General features: G+C 35.2%; 1 protein-coding gene across 1 annotated transcript in view; it reads left to right on the top strand.

Moving 5' to 3' along the window:
* Positions 1–24185, top strand: part of MMS22L (MMS22 like, DNA repair protein) — a 125943-nt gene that overhangs the window by 8298 nt on the left and 93460 nt on the right. The window contains exons 7-11 of the mRNA XM_040474213.1: positions 196–286; positions 2364–2494; positions 3958–4071; positions 14742–14918; positions 22265–22327. Coding sequence (XP_040330147.1) covers positions 196–286; positions 2364–2494; positions 3958–4071; positions 14742–14918; positions 22265–22327 — 576 coding nt within the window. The remainder of the gene's footprint in view (positions 1–195; positions 287–2363; positions 2495–3957; positions 4072–14741; positions 14919–22264; positions 22328–24185) is intronic.

The following is a 24185-nucleotide window of genomic DNA, read 5'->3' as shown; positions in this document are numbered from 1 at the left end:
AGAAAATATGCTTTCAAAGAACTCTAGTGAAAGAGTCCTCTAAAGAGCAAGACAGAGTTTTTCCCTGAGCTTTTGAGTAGTGGGTAGTTAATTGGTTCTTTATCCTTGTGCTTACGGAGGAGTGTTGTGACATGCTATAAAATACCTAGTAAAGTACTACGAATTCTCAGTCACAGTTGATAATGTCATTCACAGCTTTTTCCACCATCATGGCATTTATTACATCTCCACTTAGATATCCATTGGCTGGTGCTAGAAATTCTTCACATGCTTGGTGAAAAATTGAGTAAGTTTATGAATTTCTAATTTATGTTCTTTTTTAAATCTAAGCCTTTATTTTTTTTAAAATTACAGTTGATTTTTTTTTCATTTTAATTAACATACAATGTAATATTGGTTTCAGGAGTTAAAATTACAGGTAATAAGTGCTTTCTGGGCTTTTTAAGTTTTTAAAATTTTAACTCAAATAGTAACCAAAGTAAAAAGTCAAAGTCTTATTCCTTTTTTCAAGAGAACAGTTTGGCCCATTTATCTTTCCATACTTACTCTCTGTTGGTATACATATATAGAAACTCATGGGTAGAATTTTTGTCTTTGTTTCTAACTAACCACAATTAGTATTGTCATAGTGTTTTGTATAATGTTTTATTTAATAGTTTTTAGAGATCTGTTCATGTTAGTACATATAGCTCGACTTTATTCATTTAAGGCCTATATGTTATGGCTCTGTCACAATTTATTTAGCCAAGTCTATTTAATATTTCAGTTATTTCTATTTTTTTGATACTACAAATGATACTTCACAGAAGATCCTTGTATATATATACATCTTTGAATACATGTACAAGTTATTCTGTAGAATATATTCTTAGAATTGGAGTGGCACATTCAGCTTTTTTTTTTTTTTTTTAAGTTTATTTATTTTGAGAGAGAGAGTGGGAGAGGTGCAGAGGGAGAGATTCCCAAGCAGGCTGTGCACCATCAGCACAGAGCTCAATGTGGAGCTTGATCCCATGAACCGTGAGATCATGACCTGAGCCAAAATCAAGAGCGGACACTTAACTGTGTGAGCCACCCAGGCGCCCTCGCCTTCAGCTTTAATATTGAAAATGCTCAGTTGCCATAGTTTTCCCCAATTTATGTACACTAATGATGAGCGTGCCTTTGCCTCACACTTTTGTCAGTAGTGGATATTATCAGTTATTTTTATTTTTTGCCAACTAATACATGAAAAATACTGAATCTATTTTGCAATTTTCTGAGTACCAGTGAAGTTGAACATCTTTACATAATTTTATTGCTTTTTTTTATATTTTCTTTATTATTGTCTTTTGGTAATGTTTCTTTTTTAAAAAATTAGTAGGAGCTTATCTATATCATGGATAATACTTTTTTTACTTCATATATTGCCTGTTTATTTCTTGGTCTTGCTCTCTGGTATCTTTAGATTCCATTAACAACTTGGCAATATTCTGTAATTATTTGTGAATTTTCAATTACTTATGTTATAAAGACATCCATTATCTCAATACCTGCTTTTCAATGAACTAATTAAAAAATACACAAATGTATATACATGTATGTGTGTACACTTACATATATACACATGCAAACATGTATACAAATACATAATTTATTCTCTCATGTGGACTTTGTATTTCAAATATTTCCTTACAGCAATATTCTAAGGTATACTTACCTGTTACCTTGGTTTTCTCTAGCAATACCACGAAACAATTGTATGTGATTAGTTTATCAGCATTTGTTAAATGTTTTAAAGTCTTTATTGGTTAGAAATATTGGTGAAGATTTTTAGTGTTTCCCCTCTATTTTTTTTTTCCTTAAATGATGTTGCATTGTTGCTTTTTAAAGAAGGCCACACAGAGGGGTGCCTGGGTGGCTCAGTTGGTTAAGCGGCCGACTTCGGCTCAGGTCATGATCTCGCGGTCCGTGAGTTCGAGCCCCACGTCGGGCTCTGTGCTGACAGCTCAGAGCCTGGAGCCTGTTTCAGATTCTGTGTCTCCCTCTCTCTGACCCTCCCTCATTCATGCTCTGTCTCTCTCTGTCTCAAAAACAAACGTTAAAAAAAATTTTTTTATAAAAAAAGAAGGCCACATTAAGAAAAGAGAAGTCTATTAAGTGGTACTTGAGAGAACTGAAAACTTTTTTAGGTAATGTTTATTAGTGATCATATAAGAAAGGAATTGTCTTCAAATTTAACTTATTTCCAAAGAAACTTGCTTTTAACACTATGTGTTACAGTTTTGTTGTAAGTCAGTTGAAAGGTCTATAGTTTTTTTCCCTTCTTCTGAATTAGTAAAATCTACTGTAGTTTTAAAAAATATATTTTATTGTATTTTTAGAGCAAGTTATATATGGTCATCAGTTTATGAATCTGGCAGGAGACAATTTAACTAATGTCAGCCTATTTGAAGAACATTGTGAAAATCTTCTTTGTGATTTAATAAGCCTGTCACTCAACAGGTATGACAAGGTAATGCTTTAAGAGTTTATTTGTATTTTTGATACTTAAGGGAAGTACTCCTTAATGTGTGTAGTTTATAAGAATTTAAACTGAAATTGTTTACTTGTTAACTCTCCTAATTTTATATTTATTACTATCTGGGAGTTGACTGGGAAAAGAATTTGATTTAAACATTTAGTACAGGCTGAAATTAATGTTTCAGAGGCGGGTTTTTTTTTGTGTGTTTTTTTTTTAATTTCCATCTTGTCAAAAATAAATAAAAACAAGATGTTTATGACAATAACTGTACATTTAACTTCTGTTCCAGTAGGAGAGTCCAGCCCTTTAACAATACATGTATTCTTACATAATACAATAAATGAGTAGTTAACTAAAATTAGTGAACAGTTGTAAAGGGAAATTTTATTTGTTTTCAAAAAAGGTCTAGAATCATGGGGAGAATTACTTGTTTTTACTAAATTGTGTCTAACAGTGTTTAATGCAGACAATGATTTAAAGGTGCTATATAGCTACTCATTTGCTAGCAATGGAAATTTTTAGATCATTATCAGTTATTTCAGATTTTTAGCACAAATCTTATAGGAAATGAGGATTTATAATTTTGTATAATTTAGATTGTGTTTTATGTATTACCAAAGTCTTTTAAGTCTAGTCTACATAATTTTACAACTAATGAATTAGTGGATTAACCAAATAGGGGTTAGTAATACTTTAAGTTATCTTTTACTCCGTATTACATTAGAAACATGAATATAGTATATGTGAAGTAGTGATTGCATAATCAATTTCTGAAGTCTAGCTGTACTTGCAAGTATAGTGTATATACTCTGCATTATGTAGGACCATTGAGGGTATATTTAATAAAAACATACTTAATCTAAAATTGGTTAACCTTTATAGGTCCCCAACAATTGTATTTATTCTGACTTGTAAAAATTTTTTAGTTTGCTTTACAATGGATTAAATTTGTTTTCTAATCATTTTATTAGAAGTTTTTCTGTTGTGGCTGATGAATTAGATCAAAGTTAGGAAATCAATGCCCTGAGCCCATATCTAGCTCATTGTCTGGTTTTACAAATAAAATTTTACTGAGCACAGCCCACCTTTTTTTTTTTTAAGTCTATTATTTATGATTGATGTTGCATAATAATGGCAGAGTTGAGTAGTTGTGACAAGGACTATATCTCCCTGAAATATTTACTATCTAGCCCTTTACAGGAAAAGTTTGCTGAACATCATTGATTAAAGCAAACTTTTTTAAAAGTTGAAAATGAAGTTCGTTGTATACTTTTGGTTTTAAAATGGGGATTTATTTTAAAATTTAATGGAATGGCACATTTTTCATAAACAATTTATGTAATTGAACATCAGTGTTAAGTCATCTAAATCATTCTTTTAAAACATTTGGAACGAGGTATGTGGCATATAAAATTCTCTTTTAAAAAAGAACTCATTTTGGTTCTTCCCTACAGGTCAGGCCTTCTGAAGCATTAATGAGTCACCACTGCCCATGTCCATGTATTAAAGAATTATGGGTTCTACTCATTCATCTTCTAGAACACAGAAGTAAATGGTCTCTTTCAGAGGTAAGTTGTCAAATTGATGTGTTAATTATTGTTCCTAACTCTTAAATTGAATTTATGCAGTGGTTTTAGCCAAGAAAAATGTTACAAAGTTTCTTGTTTATAATAAAACAACCACCACCACCAAACACATCATTAGTTGAGTCCCAAATACTTACTATATTTTTAACCCTGAAGTGGTAATATGAAACATCTCGGAGAAGTGCAAGATTTGACTCATTTTCACAAGTTTTTTGTTGTTTTCCTATCAAGAATCTTCTAGGCTAAAATATTTCATACTGTCTAGTAATCCAGAAAACAAGTTAGGAAATATGGCAGATTTAGATTTGAAGAGAAATAAAATAGGTTTTTGGTTTTTTTTTTAATGTTTTATTTATTTTTGAGACAGAGCGTGAGCAGGGGAGGGGCGGAGAGAGAGCGAGACACAGAATCCGAAGCAGGTTCCAGGCTCTGAGCTGTCAGCACAGAGCCCGATGGCGGGGCTCGAACTCAGAAACTGCGAGATCATGACCTGAGCCAAAGTCGGATGCTTAACCCACTTATTTTAGGAGAGCCACCCAGGCACTCCTAAAATAGGTTTTTATTAAAGAATTTTATGGCATCTTATTTCAAGGAAGGAGGAAGAAAGTGCTAAGGAGAGCATGAGAAATTTTCTTTGACCTTATTTTGGGCCAAATCTTTCAGAATGGAGCTTTATTTATTCAGCTGTTGTGGATTAGTAAAAAAAAAAAGAAATATTCATAGGCAGAAGTAAAAACAAAGAATTCATCGTGAAATGATATTTAAAATTGTTTATGTTAAATGAAAATGTCTTTGATTTTAATGGATTTCAGAATTTTCTGATTGTCCACAATTTGGGGTTTGGGTGCTACTATCTCATTCTAATAACAAACATACTTTTATGAGTTTACAAGTGTTATATTTATTTTCAGTTTATTATTTCAGCAGTAAATTTAAGTATAAATTTAACATATCTTATAATCAAGTAAAAAAATTCTTTTTTGCTTGCAGTTTGGCTTTTCAGTAGAGTTCAGCTTTCTTTGGTGAGATTTCAGTATTACAGTCTCAGGATTTTTTTTTCCTTTGATCATTTGCCAGCATATTTTGTTTCATTGACATAGTAAATATCAGTTTTTCCATTTTCTGTAAAGCTTGTTGTTATTTAAGGATTTTATATTTCTTTACAATTCTTATTTTACCAATTTCAGACTTGAACATATAGACCACATATAGTGCAGGTTCGTACTTGTTGCTGTTAGTTTTCATACAGTAGGTGTAATTTTAAAATATTATACTGTAGAAATTTGCAGAGTAATATTTATTGTTTGACCTAAATTATTTATATGTTATTCATTTTATATAGTAACCAGACTTACTTGTCTTAAAATAATGAAAATCTGAAGGCATTTAATTTTTTGTAGTACAAGTAAAAAGTAATTGATACCATTCACAGATTTTGAAGGCTATTTTATTTTTAAATTCAGGTTCAAATTTGCCATGCCTAATAGTAAGACATTTTAACCTTCCTGCTGAAAAAATAATCTAATCATACTGGGTATCATCATACAATAAACATTTGCATGTTTTAGTGAGCTTGTAGAAAGTGAGAAGTCCTGAGGCCAAATACTGAATGTAGGTGGGAACTCAACATCAGCTGAAGACTGAAGCTGCCCCATGACCTTATAGACAGTTGCTAAATTGTGTAAACTTGAACATTAGCTTTTGTACGTAGAAGGTACTAGAAGACAAAGTCAGAGTCGACCCAAGTTGGTACCCTACTAATACACTAGCTGCCCTTAGTTCTGGGCCCCCCAAAAGAGGAACTAGGACCTCAACTAAATTTATAAGGAAAATAGCCCTTTACTCTAATATTTTGCAGTTTGAACTTGCTTCAGTGTATTTGTTATTGCAAGCCAGCCCTCAGGTTTATAGCCTGAGTTGGTGTTGCCTAGATTGTAGTAAAAATTTCAAGCAGTGACTTCTAAGCATGGACATTGGATGAATGCTTACACCTAAATCTTCCCAAGTAACTCCCCCAAAATATAGAACAGCAAGAACAAATAAAACCACACAAACATGTTGATAGCTTAACTACAGGATAGGAGTGATAAAAGGGTTTTAAGTTAAAGGTAAAAACCACCAAAGCTCTACCATAAAACTTTATAGGAAGCAAGGGCAGTCTGAAAAAAAACTTGGAGGAGAGAAGAAGGGAGCTAGCAGTAGTCATCAGATAGGTGACATTAGTCATCAGATAAAACCATTGCCAGGTTGTGAATATACTGAGAAAGTTGGTCATTCTGACCTTTCTGACCTTCCTTGTAGGTCAGAGAACTGACTATAGGATAGAACATGAAAGTGTGTACATGACATGAGTAGGTAGTCTTTGAAGGTAGGATTCTGGAGAATAAAAAGGCAAAAAAGGAATGATAGTCTTGGTGATTGGGTGGTGAAAGGTATAGGAAGTAAAAACAAAATGATCTTGTAAAAGAAAAGAAAAAACAAATCAAAGTTCTCATACCAGTCTCCTACCAATGTCACCACCAAAAAAGAAGAAGGAAATTCAGGACAGAAATGGGACTTTGGTACGTTGACAAAAGAGGCCTCCACTGGACTAGAAATCTTTTAAAGTAGTCCAGATTTACTAAATGAAAGAAAGGAAAAGGAAACTTTGATACAAGTCTTTATAAAGTTACTACTAGAAAACAGCATTGAAACACTTTAGCTGATACACCCTTTGCACAAGAAACAACTGTGAATCAGAAGGAAATTTTTTAATGTTTGTTTTTGGGAGAGAGAGAGAGAGAGCACGTGAGCAGGGGAGGGGCAGAGAGAGAGAGAGGGAGAGAGGGAGACATAGAATCCAAGGCAGGCTCCAGGCTCTGAGGTGTTAGCACAGAGCTAACCCTGAAGTAGAGCTGGAACCCACGAACTGTGAGATCATAACCTGAGCCAGACGCTTAACCAACTGAGCCACCCAGGCACCCCTGAAGCAGAAGGAAATTTTAATTTTAATCCAAACTGGATTAAATAGACAAACATTTGGAGCTATTAAAAAAAAAAAAAAAAACAAAAAACACCCTGCATAAGATACTCAGGTGTTAAAAAGAAGTAGAGTAAAAGCCAGAAATGAATGAAAAGAATAAATTGAATGCAGGAGAGAAATGAAAGAAAAAATAAATTTAGAGTTGACTAAATTACAAGGTGCCCAAGAAAAATACACTCAAATGAAAATTTAATCAGGGATATGAAAGAAAGGCAGAAAACATGCAAGGAATATAAAGAATTAGAAAATAGCTGAAATGGAAGGTAAGCAAAAAGGAAATAGCCATATGTGTAAATGGAGTCTTTAAAGAAGAAAACAGAACAATAGGGTGTAGCTAACACTCAAAACTATTATCCAAGAAAACAGTTATTGGGGGAAAAAAAGAAGAGCTAATTCTACATATTGAAGGGGCCTACCAGGTAACTGGTAAGATTAACTCCAAATAATTCATCCCAAGACATACCATACTAAAACTGTTTGATTTCAAACATGACTTTAGGTCCTATAGGAAATCCTCAAATTTTCTAGGCGAAAAGACCAAATAACTTAAAAGAGCAAAGTAATCTGACCTGCACTAGGCTTTTCAAAAACAACAGAAGGTAACAATGGAATATCTTAAAAGACTCAAAGAGCCTTCCTCCTTGTGAGGACACAGCCAGAAGTCTGCTGTCTACAGAAGGACCCCTGATCTTGGACTTCAGCCTCCATAATGAATAAACAATATGCCACAACAGAGCAAGCCTTCAGCTTAGAGAAAAGTGTTGTAGGTCCCATCTTTCACTCTACAGAGATTATATGGACTGGAACTATGACATACTCACTCCCTTGATAGAAAGCTCAAGACCAAGAAAAAGTGACCAAACCCAAAGGAAACAAAACCGCAAAAAGTTTCTTCTAAGACAGCAAAGAAGCTAGTTGAAAATTATTCCTTGTACTATCTGACATGCAGTGTCTTTGGGGACCGAGATGGATGTGGATAAACCAAGAAAGAAAAACAGAAAAAGCAATTGAAAATTTCAAGAACAGGGCTGCTTCCCTTCCTCATCCACCTGGGAGTTAATGATATCACAGAAGACATGATCATTCCCTGAATGTTGACAGCAGTCTAAGCTCCACACAGGGCCTGTTCTTAACAGCTTTCCAGACTACTGAAGGCAGAGACTTTTTTTCTTTCTTTATGTTGTACAAAGATTTTTAACCTTTACGATGTGACAACATTAATTTATACAATACCCTCATTATGTTTACATTTTTTAACCTTTTTTTGTTTATTTGAGAGAGGGAGTGTAAGAGTGCAAGCAAGGGAGAAGGAGAGAGAGAATCCCAAGTAGGTGCCTAGCTGTCATCATGGAGCCTGTTGTGGGGTTCAAAGTCGCTAACTGTGAGATCATGACCTGAGCTGAAACCAAGAGTCAGGCACTTAACTTACTGAGCCACCCAGGCGCCCCCCTCATTATGTTTTTAAAAGAAGAAAACATGCGTATGTGCGTATGCATATACACACTAACATTTTTCCGTAAAGTATTTAATTCCTTCTCCCTACCCCCTGGCATCCCCCCCACCAAATGTGGTAGGTGAAGATTGAATGGGATTTGGAATTTTCTTGCTGAGGAAGAGACATATTCTGCAATCAGGTCTGTGTTCAAAGAACTAATGTTCTAAGGAAATTATCTAAAGGGGAGAGGCAGTTCAGGGCTTTTAAGTTATTTTCATATCTGCCTGTGCTCCTGCTGACCTTTGTGAAGCCAACAGGATGATGTTTCCCAAGGGGACAGTGTATAAAGCAATTAGGGAACCCTCTTGGAGGCTCAGGAAGGTTTGCAAATTCACGTACACCTCAAATTATGTGGGAATTCCAAGAATGGAAATAAACTAATTTGGTCAAGGACATAATTGTGTTCCAGGAAATATTCTAAACACATAGCTTTTGTAGATCTATCTGTATGACTGTTTTCCTGAAAACCCAACACTCATTATCTAGTAAACGTCAATTAGATTTCAGTTTCACAGAAGGAAAGCTAATAAATAATCCTTGAGTGATATTTCTTATGTGCCAGAAAGTAGAGTGGGTGTGAGGTTAAGTAAACTGTTCAAATAACAGAATATGATAAACTGGACTTCAAATGCAGATTTATTTGGTGCTACAACTCATGTTTTTCCTACCACACGATTATGTAAGAAAGTGCATATTTAAGAAAGAAAAGAAATAGCTGAATTAATTCATTCCTCTTTGGGGAAATAGACCTAAATATATTTTATGTGTACTCCCCAAATTGCCATGAATGAGGCAGGGGACACCAGTGCTGTACCATGTGCAATATCATAGCGTTTCTGACCAGTACAAATTATATTTTAGCTGCCACATATATGCATAAATTTATATATGTTGTCACGTTTAAGTGTCACAGAAAGATTGTTAAAGAAATTTTCTGTGAAATAAAAACATCATTAATACCAAAAACAAAAAGACAAAAAAACACCCAAAACCCCACAAAGATTCAAAATGTATGGGCCAAGGATTTTATAACTTTCACCCTGGCAATCCCACTTCTAGGAGTTTATTTTTGGTATATACGTCTAGCAATTCAGAAAAAATGCATATGCATCAGGCTCTTTAGTGCATTGTTTATAAAAGCATAATATGAGAAAATACCTAACGGCCCATACACAGACTAGTTGAACCAACCATGGTATATCAGCACATTGGAGTACTGTGTTCAGTAGACTGAATAAAATATCTGAAGCATTTGATTTCCAGGATTTACTGTTACATAAGCAAAGTGCAGAAGAATATTTATAGGATGCTACCTTCTGTGTATGAAGATGGGGAAAATAGTAAATGCATATGATTAGTTGTGCACAGATAAATACTGGAAAGACAAATCAGAACTATGAAATCGGTGGGTAGGAATGGGAGATTGGTGAGGGACAGTGCAGTGGAAGGGTTTGAATGTGTTATGATTTTAGAACTGTGCTAAACTTGAACATGCTCCAGAAATAAATCAAGGTGCGTGGAAGAGGGATTCATTGGAACATAAAGAGAAACACCTAAACCGAGCTGTATTGTAAGTGAGTAACACATGGGAGAAGTGATGTGGGGGGAGGACTGACCTAGACAATTTGGAGTGCACTATTTTGACAATGTGCTCTAAGGCTAAAGACAGAAGAATTGTAATGAACTGCAAATACTGGACTTGTTTGTAGATTTGTCTTACAGTGCTATATATGAGTTAGCAATTTTAAATCTTTGTTTGGGTTCTAGGACTGAGAAAATTAATATATCATGGGTGATTAAGAGCCAACTTTGCCACTGTTGGAAAATTGAATTACAAATATGGAAACAGGGAAAGGTAGAGTGAAAGATAATGTGTAGGAATAGAATTTGAGATATTAGTATGAAATAATGGTTTCTAATCATCAGAACTAGAAGTGAGTGTGTGTGTGTGTGTGTGCGTGTGTGCGTGCGCGCGCACACACATGGACGTGTGCATACATGCATTTCCTACCTTATCCAATAGGTGGGCCTACAAACGATGGTATTTGAGTAACAGGAAACTGCAATGTCTTGGTTTTGAAGACCAACCTCCAATGACAAGAAACAAAGTTCCTTTGGCAAATGACTGGTCTTCCAGGCTGGGGCATGAAAAGAAAAAAATGAACCTGGAACATTTTGTACCAGAAACTAAGGAGGTACTCAGAAAATAAAGAAGACACCTCTGAAGGACAAAAGAGCCAACATGAAGATCTCCCACACTCTAAACCTGGGATAATTTGAGAAACAAAATAAATGATAGCGGGGCGCCTGGGTGGCGCAGTCGGTTAAGCGTCCGACTTCAGCCAGGTCACGATCTCGCGGTCCGGGAGTTCGAGCCCCGCGTCAGGCTCTGGGCTGATGGCTCAGAGCCTGGAGCCTGTTTCCGATTCTGTGTCTCCCTCTCTCTCTGCCCCTCCCCCGTTCATGCTCTGTCTCTCTCTGTCCCAAAAATAAATAAACGTTGAAAAAAAAAATTTTTTTAAATAAATGATAGCAAAGGATTGTAATCTGTACAGTAAGACTTTATGGATTCATACTGGTATAAATGAAAAATAAATGGAGAGAAGGGAAACTCCTCCTAATAAATGTAGATGTTGGTGATAGAATTAGAAAATCACCAGTTGACAACTTCCTTAGTAACTGTTTCAGGCAAGAATCCTCAATGGCTGCCAGAAGTATGACGAAAAACAGTATTTTTACAGCTGGATAAGTATCTACACTATCAGTTACAAAGGGAGCAGTAACTTTACAGTTTAGAAAATCTGGCAGATACCACCTTACCCACATGACCAAAGTTAACCAATAATAGGACAAATGGATATTATGTACCTTCAGTGTGTGATGTGATGCACTTAAAGAAGAAAAATGTGTCTTTGGTATCTTGCCAAAATATATAATGTGAATCTAATTATGAAGAAACTTAAGTTAAATCTAAATAATGGACCTGTACTCCTCAAAAATGTCAAGGTCAGGAAAGATAATAACTGAAGAACTATTATGAATTATAGGAAATAGAAGAGACCTGGTGGCTACATGCAGCATGTGAGAATAGAGGGGATACGTAATGCTTTTAATTGTAGCTCCAAAGAAGTAGAAAGTGGAACAGAGAAAATACTTGAAGAGAAAATGACAGAAAATTTTCCATAGTTAAGAAAAGCTGTCGCATTAAGAAAATCAATTCCAGGGGCGCCTGGGTGGCGCAGTCGGTTAAGCGTCTGACTTCAGCCAGGTCACCATCTCGCGGTCCGTGAGTTCGAGCCCCGCGTCAGGCTCTGGGCTGATGGCTCAGAGCCTGGAGCCTGTTTCCGATTCTGTGTCTCCCTCTCTCTCTGCCCCTCCCCCGTTCATGCTCTGTCTCTCTCTGTCCCAAAAATAAATAAACGTTGAAAAAAAAAATTAAAAAATAAAAATAAAAAAGAAAATCAATTCCAGTTAGGATTAAAAAAAAAAAAAACAGACCTAGATACATCATAGTGAAACTGCAGAACATCAAAGACAAAGAGAAGAGCTACAAGCGTTCAGACAGAAAAATGTTACCTTCAAAAGAATGTCAATTAGACTATCAGCTGACTTCTCAACAGCAGTGGAGGTCAGTGGGAATGTTAATTTTCATTGTATTAAAGCAAAGTAGTTGTCAACTTAAAATTTTTCACCAGTGAAATCTTTCAAGGGTGAGGTGAAACAAAGCTACTGTCAGTGAAACAGAATTGAAGGGAATTCTAAAAGAGGTATTTTAGAAGCATGGTGCCTGAATTGGGGGAATTGGGGGCAGGGCAGAGGTGGTGTGATGTATGAAGGAATAAAGTGCAAAGAAAATAGTAAATGTTTTGTATAAGTCAGTAATATAATCTGTTTGAATTAAGAAATAGTTAAAGTACACAGTAATACTGGTGTAGAAATTGGATAGGGCATAATGAGTATTTTAAGGTACTTATTTTAAGAGGAGAATGAAGATATGTATTAACTTATCAAGACATTTGCCTATATGCTGTTATTTGTAAGGTAATCACTGAAAGAAGAGAAAGTAGACTAATGTACTAGCTAGTGGAGGGGGAAAAAAGAAAAATATTTAACCCAAAAGAACTCAAGAAGGAGGTGTTTGTGGAAAAAATAGGTATACAAATAGAAATACAGAATAAGATGGTAAATTTAAAACTGAATGTAGGAGTCATTACATTAGTGGACTACTAAATGCTCATTTAAAAAAATATACTGTCAGAACAGAATGTAAGCTGTTTATAAGAGATAAGCTAAAACAAACTATAGAAGAGTTCAGAATTAATAGAAAAAGATGTAATATGTTAAACTAACATTAGAGAAAATTAGACTTTAAAACCAATAAGAGCATTACGTCATTTTGTACTGATAAAAGGTTCAATTTATCAGGAAGATAAAGCAAATTTAAATTTTTATGTGGCTAAGAACATAGTATTAAATGAAAATAAAAATTGAATTACAAGAAGAAATACACATATGCTTAGAAATAATTGAAATACAGGGGCGCCTGGGTGGCTCGGTCAGTTAAGCGTCCGACTTCGGCTCAGGTCATGATCTCATGGTCCGTGAGTTCAAGCCCCGCGTCGGGCTCTGTGCTGACAGCTCAGAGCCTGGAACCTGTTTCAGATTCTGTGTCTCCCTCCCTCTCTCTCTGCCCCTCCCCTGTTCATGCTCTGTCTCTCTGTCTCAAAATTAAATAAACGTTAAAAAAAAATTAAAAAGAAAATAATTGAAATACATTTCTAACCCATAGGTGAAAGAAAATATAATAGAAACTGTAAAAATTTTTTGAAGTAAATGATAACTAACATACTACTAGTTAAAGCTTTGGGACTGCAGCTAAAGATAAAGAGGGAAAAGTATAACTTTATGTTGTTGTTTTTTTTTAATTTATTTTTGAGAGAGTGAGCTCTCAAGTACGGAGGGTTAGAGAGAGAGGGAGAGTTCCATCAGCCTCTGCCATTGCAGAGCCCTGAAATTTATAACTTTAAATACAGATGTTAGAGGGGGGAAAAGCTGAAAATTAATGAGCTAAGAATTCATAGGGGCGCCTCAATGGCTCAGTTAAACATTTGACTCTTGATTTTGGCTCAGGTTGTGATCTCACGGTTCCTGAGATTGAGCCCCATTTGGGGCTCTGGTCTGATAGCTGAGAGCTTGCTTGGGATTCTTTCTTCCTCTTTGCCCTTCCCCCACTCACACACATGCTCTGTCTCAAAATAAGTAAATAAACTTAAAAAGAATTCATCATACAAGAAGTTAGGGAAAAAAAATCCCTGCATAATAAACCCAAAGAAAGTAAAAGGTAGCAAATAAAACTAACACAAATTTGTAAAATTAAAAATAACAAAGATCAAAACAGAAAAAGATTAAAATGGTCAAAAATTGGTTCTTTAAAAGTTACTAAAATTGGCTAATTTCTCTTGAAATGATTACACAGTCAATACTAAAAATGTAAAAAGGAACATGACCAGATTTTGCAGATATTTTTAAAAGTTGAGATATTGTCATTAACTGTATGCCTAATAACATGAAAATGTTTATGAGATGGAACAAATTACTAGAAAAAAAACTTACTAAAACTCATCAAATGCTCAACAACAGTGTATCAGGTAAATGGTTCATCATATAGTCATATTTTGGAATACTTTGATGAACTAGGCCTATACGCAATATGGATGAATCTCGGAAACACGATGCTGAGAAAAGAAGCAAGTTATAAAGAATAGAATTAGGCCACTTAAGAATACAAACATGGATAAAAAAGTGGTGATGGGAAGCCAAACTGTATATGATTTAGACTTATAGGCCTATGTGGCAAAACTTAAAAAACAAGAGAATGATTTATGATGAAGGTCAGGATAATCATTTCCCCTGGATGGCAGAAGATGTGATTGTGGAACACATAGGGTCTTTCTAGATTGCTAATCATGTTCTAATAATTCTTAACCTGTGTATTTTTATTCTTTAAATTTCACATACATGGGTTTTTTTCTCTTTTATGTGTATATATTATTATACAAATGGAGAAAAAAGCCCAAACCAAACCAAAGGTTATGTTCTTAGTGTAATTGAATCATATTACCTCTCTTTCTATAGTCATTTTGGAACTGGTTGAATAAACTACTTAAAACATTCTTTGACAAATCAAGTGACCGAAGACGACCTTCTGTGCCTATAATCCAGCCCAGGGATCCATTAGGTTTTAGTTGGTGGATCATCACTCATGTAGCATCATTTTACCAGTTTGATCGCCATGGAACACAAGATGAAATGGTAAGATTTTATTTTCTTAAACTTTCTCATATTATTAATATGTATTTTTTGTAGACACGTTAGTAAACAAGCACAGAAACACAACAAAAAGTAGATCACAGGGGCGCCTGGGTGGGTCATTTGGGTGTCTAACTTCAGCTCAGTTCATGATCTCTCAAACTTTGTGAGTTTGAGCCCCATGTCAGGCTCTGTACTGACAGCTCAGAGCCTGGAGCGTGCTTCGGATTCTGTGTCCCTCTCTTGCTCTGCCCCTCCCTCGCTCATGCTGTCCCTCATCTTCCCTCCCTCTCTCTCTCTCTCTCTCTCTCTCTCAAGAATAAATAAAACATTAAAAAGATTAAAACATTAAAAATAAAAGTAGATCACAATCCTACAGAGAAAAATTCAGCTTCTGAATCTAGAAGTTGGTAGACCTTTCCCTAAACATCTTGAAAAATGGTAATTTTTATGTTTTTACTATTTAAGGAAGAGCACCTTGTAGAAGAAGACTTGAGATCTAGTCCAGTCCTGGCTCTGCTACTAGGTAGTTGTGTGACCTTCAGTAAATTACTTCAACTTTTCTGAGCCTGTGTTCCCTCTTCCAAAAATCATGGGATTGAGTGTTCAGAAAATGCCTTTTACTTCCAAAATCTGTAAAATTGATGAAGGGAGAGCACATGTCTCCAGTAATGAGTTAGTTAGTAGTTTCTGTGAATAATTAGGTAAAATTATTTCCTCAGAAAAATGCTTCTTTAGGGAAGCTTTTCATAAAGATATCTTAATCTATTAAACAACCATGAGGTTTACTTCAAATAGATTTTATATTTCTAGTTAGAAACATTTTTTTTTGGTGTTATTTAAAAAGCCCTGTGAATAGAACTAGCTGGTAGACATATTTATTTGAAGCTCTATTTGTGTATAATTATTCCATGTTCAGAAGTGAATAGTGTAGTATTCTATTAGCCCATCAGTTCTATAACATATGGAATCTTGAAGCTAATGTGTCTGATTTTCAAAATTTACCTTTTTCTGGGGGGGGGGGGGGGGGCGGGGGGGGGAGTAGTTCCCAAATCTGGCTTATCCATCAGACCTACCTGGAAGTTTTTAAAAATTCAGGTTTTCAGATCTCAACTCTAGAGATCCTGATTTAGTAATCTGGTTTGGAATTTGGGAATTCTTATTTGTAAAAAGTTTCTTGGTTCTCATCCTCTATCAGGTATGGAGATCATTGCTTATGAAACCTGTTCCTTGACAGACTTTCTTCTTTTTGAATACTGAAAAAAGTCAGCTCGGAAATCATGCATGGAATCTGAGGGTCAGTTAGCATTGACAGTTATGTCATAGGAATGGAAAGGACCTCAAAACGTCTTCTAAATGATCCGCCTAATAATAAAAAGCTTTCCAGGAGATCCCAAGATAAATTAAAATAATAAATCAGAAAGTTCTCTGAGAAACTCACACACAGATCAATATTAACATATTTAAGCATTATACCAATTTATTGAGAGGGATCAGTGGAATAAGCATCCCAGAGAAAAGGATTATATGTCCTTTGTACATCAGTTCTTATCATGCTGATATGTAGTAAATACTCCATAAATCTTAGCAGATTGTCATTATTACTGCAGTAGGCCTTTCACTGAGTATTTTTGTGGAGTTAATATGTTAATGTTTCACATCTTTTAACCATTAGAATACTAGAACATTAAAGTAACTCAAAAATTTACCTATAAAATAATGTCTTTACATCAGCATTTTATTTCTCTTCCCATTTTAATTCCCCAGTACATATTTTTGATTTTAATCGGTGTAAATAAAAACGCTAATTAGTTAAAAGCACCTTTGAGTTACCATTAAGGTGGTTATAATAATAGGTGCCAATGATAGGATGTACGTGAAACAGATTTATTGCCTCTTGCTTCAGGGAGCATGCTTTCAGGTTATAAATGCATGCTGGAACTGCCGCTAACACTTATGCGAGTGAATGGTGTATTTCAGTGGTGGTTGATGTTGACCTCCACATACACCCACATGTGGTACGTAATCTAGCCATGTTAATATATATCATTACTATTACTGTTGTACTGTACAGTTGCATTGCTGAAATCACTCTTCTGTTTCATACAGAGAATTCCATAGGAATTAATGCTTTTATTAGCCCTGAATCAAGATAGTAATTGAATTGTCTGTGTTTAAAATAGCTTAATCTACGTCTTTTAATATGTCAGCAGTTCCTGTATGATTTTCTTTTGCTAAAATACATATATTTTAAGAATCTTAATTTAAATTATATAGAAGGTTTTAAGAGGAAAATGCCATCATATTTGAAAAAGAACCTTTCATATGATAAAAATAATAGAGATGTATAATGTATACGTATATGTGTAAAACAGACTTGGATTGTATTCATGAGTGCTCAAAGAACTTCAGATATTTCTGGACTTCTTAATATCTTTGAGAAAAAAAAAACACCTCAAGCTCTCTAGTTGATACTAGTTTTCATTAGGGGTGATGCCTTCAGCATATTGCATTTGCTAAGTGTTTTGTGGGTTTTTTAAAAATTTTATTTATTTACTTAGAGCAAGCATGAATGGGGGAGGGACAGAGGGAGAGGGAGAGAGAGAGAATCCTAAGCAATCTCCAAGCTCCACACGGAGCCCAATGCAGGGCTCAATCTCATGACCCTGAGATCGTGACTGGAGCCGAAAGAGTTAAATGCTTAACCTCCTGAACCACCCAGGCGCCCCACATTTGCTAAGTGTTTAATACTTCACAGTGACTAAGCAGCCTTTATATCTGTGAAGTAACATGAAGTAGGTGAGAGAGTAACATATCCATTTTACAAGTAACAAAACTGAGGTACACCGTAGTTAAATGTCAGCCTATCTTTTGTCACTTAGATAAATTTGATATTGGGGTTCTCCTAAAGACCGCCTTCTCTCATGAATAGAATTTTCAGTATGGAAACCGTGTGTACCAGTTTGCCATGGACAGTTTCTGTTATGCCTATTATCCCCTCCTCCTATCTGGTTAATTTTCCTTTTACTCTCAAGTGTCTCAATTTGGTCCAGAAGTCCTGTAATCATTCTGATCTATGAATGTAAAGGTATATTGACTCATCCTTTCAGAGAGATTATGCAGAATGTTAATTTGGATCTGGGATATATTTTGATCAGAATTTTGAAAATTTTCTGAATTCTTTTTTCTTTTTATGATATAGTATCACAGCCAACTACCATATAGAAAATGGCCATGCATTAATAAGCCTGCTTTGTTCCACTCACAAGATGAGATCTTTACATTTTATTTTTTTAATTAAAAAAAGAATTTTTTTTAATGTTTGTTTATTTTTGAGAGAGAGAGCGAAAAAGTGCTAGTGGGGGAGGGGCAGAGAGAAGGGGAGACAGAGGATCCAAAGCAGGCTCTGCACTGACAGCAGAGAGCCCAACGTGGGGTTTGAACAAGCCGCAAGATCATGACTCAAGCTGAAGTTGGACACCCAACCGACTGAGCCACCCAGGCATCTCAAAATTTTAACATTTTAAGTAGGTTTCACATATGCTTCATTTTTTAATTTTATTTTAAAAGCTTTTTTGTGGATTAAACTTTTGCTGTGCATTTAATCACAAAATTTGCCAATTGATTAATGTAAGCTTGTAAGGAAAATTTGGTATCTCTCCTACTAGAGGCTTTAGAGTTTCATGTGTTTCTATTTAAGGTTTTTCTTTCAACCTAGATAAGAGTGTGTTATCTTCTCACAATTGCCACCATCTATTTTAAAAGCAAATATAGTTTAAAGAGAAGAAATATTTTGGGGCATTGCAGGAATCAGTTTAACAGTACTTTCCCTGCTGATGTCAGGCCAGCTGATGCTCATCTTCGAAACATCTGAAATGGTGACTAGATAAAAAGTCTGAAATATAACCTTAAAGTGAGAGCTGCACCAAGTTACCTTGTCTGCTGGAAGTGGAGAATGGGGTATCTATTTTATATTTGTGGTGGAGACATGACCTGTCCTGAAGCTTAAGTGGTTGTCTTAGTTTGGATGGTGGGATAAGAGATATAAAACATAACCCAAAATTGATGACTTCCTATTTCCTTTCTTTTTTTTTTTTAATGTTATTTTTGAGAGAGAGAGAGCATGAGAAGGAAGGGGCAGAGAGAGAGGGTAGGGGGACAGAGGATGTGAAGCAGGGTCTGTGCTGACAGCAGAGAGCTCGGTGCAGGGCTTGAACTCACAAACCCTGAGATCATGACCTGAGCTAAGTCAGACACTTAATCAACTGAGCCACCCAGGCGCCCCATATTTCCTTTCTGTCAGAGAGATTAAGTTTTATATACGTTTAGTATGTAGAAAAAAAATGTAGGTGCTCAAAGTTCAGTTTTGCTGTGAAGAAAAAATCTGTGTCCTTTGATACAGTCTCTTAGACTTGATTTGGGCATGATATAGTTGTCATTCTTTAATCTGAGTTATGGTTTATTTTTGTTTTAGATTATAGCCACAGTACTGATCCACAGAGTTGAAATTCTCTGGACAAGAATACATTACTTACCTATAATTCCTGTGATTCAAATGCCTTGATAGAACAGAATCATTGAAATATACTCACTAACACTATGAAACTATAAAGCTAAATACGGTAGTCCTGTCATAATCCCTGCTTATTTGGGGTTAGTGATGATGTTTTCTTAGTCAAGAGTGATATAAAAGGGAATTGCTGAAAGGTGAGGGAAGGTTTATTAGAAAATGGGAAGAATACTGGCTTTGGAGCAAAATTCTTGCTCTGACTTGTATGTATATATACATAACCTCTCTGAGACTTAATTGTGTTTGGAAATTGTGAAATGGAAAGATTTTTTTTTTTTGAGGAAGTAATGTAAAGACCTTAACAGTGTTCATATAGTATTATAAAACAAAATAATCTCTTTTTTGAGAGAATTTTAGGACCATTTACCAAGGCTGCTCATTTCTGACACCAATTGCAAGCTCAAGAATGCCCAAAACCATATAATTTACTTAGATTTACAGAACTCTCTAAAAGCTATTACACTCATGGTTATGGTTTATTACAGGGAAAGAATATAAATTAAAATTAGCTAAGGGAGGAGTATATAGTAGAGTCCAGGAGAAGTACCAAATGTGGAGCTCCTGTTGTTTTCTCCCCATGTTGTCAAGATACATTAGTCTCTTGGCATCAGTGTGTGACAGTATGCAGGGAGTATTTCCAACCAGGAGAGCTTGCCTAAGCTGCAGTGTTCAGTTTTTATTGGAGCTCCATTATATAGATGTGATGGATTGATTGCCCACACAGTTAATCTCAATCTTCAGATCAACTTTCCAGGTCTCCACAGCCCTTAGCCTAAGTCACATTGTTGGTTTTGGGCTGTGGCCAGCCTCCACCCTCAATTACATTGTTAGACTATCCAGTATGACTCTAGGCTCCCCGGCAAACAAAGATATCCCTATCAGGTATAACATTCCAAGGGCCTAGAAATTACTCCCCAGAAGCCAAGGATAAAGGCCAGAATTTCTCTTTGGGTAAGGCCAAATTCTTTACTACACATTCTCTCCTAATAAAAGGTTTGCATTCACTTTATTTACATAAATATATCTGAAAAGGTCAATTTTTTTTTTTTTTTTGCTAAAAATAACTGAGTCATTGTATCAGTTATTTCTAACTGTGAAACAAAATTTGGCAGCTTAAGACAGCAAACATTTATTATCTCACACAGTTCCTAAGGCTCAGGTATACAGTAAGAGCTTAGCTGGATCGTTCTGGCCCAGGATCCCTCATGAGTTTATAGTAAACTATCAGCAGGTGCTTGAGTCTCTGAAGACTAGAGCTGGAGGACTCATTTCCAGTCTTTCTCATGTTGGCAGGAGGCTTTAGTTACTCATCACATAGGCTTCTTCAGGCCTGTTCACACTATGGTTTTCCCTGACGGAGTCAACGAGATTTTCATTAAGATGGAAGCTTCACTGTGTTCTAACCTAATCTTGGAAATGACATACCAACACTCCTATTAGTACTGATGCTCTCTTGATAACAGACCAACCCTGGCACAGTGTGCAGTGGGGTGGGGGTGGAGGGTTAAATAAGTGTATGAATACCAGGAGACAGGGTCATTTGGGGCCATTTTAGAGAGGGGCTACCACAGTCATTGAGTACCTTTATTAAGGAAATGTTTGTTTAGTAATTTTATGTAATGAGCATCTTACATGAACATTATCCAGTCATTTAAAATTGAGAATATTGCAGGGGCGCCTGGGTGGCTCAGTCAGTTAAGCGTCTGACTTTGGCTTAGGTCATGATCTCCTGGTTCATGAGTTCGAGCCCTGCATTGGGCTCTGGGCTGATGGCTCAGAGCCTGGAGCCTGCTTCTGATTCTGTGTCTCCCTCTCTCTCTGCCCCTCCCCCACTTGTGCTCTGTCTGTCTTTCAAAAATAAATATTTCAAAAAAAATTTTTTTTAATCAAGAATATTGTGCATGCTTTAACCTTTTATGAGTCATTTGGGTTCATCCTTCTGAACAACATATTAATTATGATGGGGATGGTAGGGTATGATGAGGCTCTTTGTTTCTATTCTTTAAGGCTTCTGGCTTTGCTTTTTGAGGTGTTACAGTTACCTTTTGTACCTTTTTCACTCACTGTCAGAAACTAGTTGTTATTTGCTTCCTCTCCAAAGCACTTTCTTTTCTTCTGGTTTTGACTAGTATACATGTATCCAGAGCTTTAAGAACTGAGCGTTCCTCCAGGCTTTCCCTTTGGAAAGCAAAGCCTTTTTCAGTGCCTAGCTTTTGTGAAGTATTTTGGCTTTGTGACAGTCCTTTTCGGCTTTCTTCCTTATTGTGAGGAGTCTTCCAGATAAGTGACCATTGATTAAATGAGGTAGTACTGTGTACATTTTTTTCCTATACAAAATGTTTAGTTAATTGCTTAGTAGAATAGATTGTCTTGATGTTATTATACATAAAATGAAAAAGTCTCTGGTGAGTAAAGTGTACAATGAGGAAAAACACTCAAAGCATAAAACACTCCAAAAACTACATAAAGTTTTTTTTTCCGCTTAAATTACATATGACAGCAAAGTTTAAATATTTGTTAAAACAGTTATAATTGTATACAAGTGCTATTGTTTAATAAAACATGTCCTGTTAAGGTTTATATTGGATTGGAATAGTTACAATTTTTTTTTCTACCAAGTCTGTCAAGTTACTCTGTCCAAGTAATTTTAGACATTCAAGAAGTGGTAATGATGTCTGATGTTAGAGAAGATATTTGTACTTCACTACTAGCCTGCTATACTATAATTTCAATGCATAATTAAGAGCAATAATTTTGCTGCAATATTCTCCCTTTCTAGAGACAAATGGAATCAAATTGGAATTTTGTAGAAGAACTGCTAAAAAAGTCCATCGGTGTTCAGGTATGCTTTCAAATGAGACAATTTGTGGGCTTTGCTAAATTTCTAACGTTACAGATTTTATTTTTTAAGAACTGAGAAAACTCTTAAAATGATTTAAATAACAAACTCTGTTTACTTATTAAAAACCTGAGGTGGAATCATCATTCTTTGTTAATGAAGGGGCAACATAAGATAGTTCCTATGAATGAGTATCCTTTGAAGATTTTTATTTCTAACACTGAGTTGCCAGTTGAAGGACAAATAAAATTATCCTAGCCGGTGACTTTGACAAAATGTATTCAGGATAAGTAGTGGATGTTTCAAAACTGTACGCCATTCCTTGACTGTATGGTATCGGGTCTAGAGACACGATGAGGGAGATAGTGGCATTGGAAATTCGGCTGTATCCTCACCACAGCAGGAGGGTGACTTGCCTTGCTGAGCAATTTGTCTTACAGGCGCGAATCCTACTCTAACTGATAAGGTCCTAGTTTCTGAGCCCTCATTTCCTACGTTATCATTTTTCTTTCTGCAGAGCCGCTAATGTGGTGCTTCATGGCCCAGAGGTCAGATTTGACCTCCTTTTAAAATAGTTTTAAATGTGCTATTCATCACATCTTTAAACATACTGTATTGTAGTTCTCTAAAGTTTTGTAATATAAGTTATTTATGTAAGAATTTAAGGGGAAATTTTAGTAAAGAATATTGTTAAATTTGGGTAGTAGATTACTTTTCTGTTAGGATATGAAGATTGTTAAAATCTTGAAGAGGAATAAACAAGAAATATAGTACAGGATTGATATATATATCATATGTACATACATGCACACTCATTCATACTTATGAATACACGCACATTTATTTTGTAGCCATATCTTTGAAAATCATATAAATAGTGTCAAATTTTCTTTTCCATTTTATCTATATTAACTCTTAATTTTTTTAGGTAAAGCATACAATAAGTACATTTAGTTTATAATATGAGTCTTCCAATTAACGAGTAAAAATTCTAGACTAGAATTCCAAAGACTTGTGCATACATAGTTGTATGAAAAACAAAAGAACTATAACCTCAACCATTATAAAAGTTTTTATTTTTATTTTTTTCTGTGTCATTTCAATTGGCTTTCTCCTTCGTTCTTTTTGAGAACATACTGATTTAGTAATTCAGAAAGTGTCTTATATACATTTTTTTTTTTACTTCAAGAACGTAGGGGATCACTAAAAAGTGGTCATTGTTAATTATGTTAGCTATTGATCCAATCTTAATGCCTTAACACAGCTTTAAAACCTCTTAAACTTCCTTTCAGCTCTAACGTATGAATTTATGGTTTATTCAGGTAGGTTTTAAATTACAGAGTATTTCTTAGGTTCTAAGGGTCGTATGGATAAATACCCGTACACTCATAATGGTCTAGGACTAACAGGAGAAAGAATTTATCATCATCTCTGTTCCATTGTTTTTTGACTAAGAAGTTTGCTTTTTGACTAAGAGATTGAAAACCCTCCTCAGACCCTTTTTAGTTGCTTGAAAATTAATTCTTTTTTTCTTGTGTTTATGACTCACTATAATTTTGATTTTAAATGAAGGAAACTCATTGACTTGAAAAAAAAAACTTTGAAGTGTCTTACTCATAATGTAATAAAAGTTATTCTGACACTGCATAATATATCTTTACAATATAGCTAGTATGTTAATGGTGTTAGCTGAACTTATTTTGATGATAAATATGTAGTTCTTGGAAGTAAGTAGTATGCCCATCAGGAATTGCCTGGCTTGTGGTTTCCCAGAATTGGGATCAGTGCTAAAACCAGGGAAGTCCTGGGCAAACTGTGGGAAGTCAGGCACCCTAGAAATAGAAATAGTCTAGTGACTCCA

Source organism: Herpailurus yagouaroundi, unplaced genomic scaffold, assembly GCF_014898765.1.
Source record: "Herpailurus yagouaroundi ecotype Mexico unplaced genomic scaffold, PumYag 139, whole genome shotgun sequence".
Taxonomy (NCBI): Eukaryota; Metazoa; Chordata; class Mammalia; order Carnivora; family Felidae; genus Herpailurus; species Herpailurus yagouaroundi.
The sequence above is the reverse complement of the archived record's forward strand: the minus strand, read 5'-3'. Positions and strand labels throughout refer to the sequence as shown.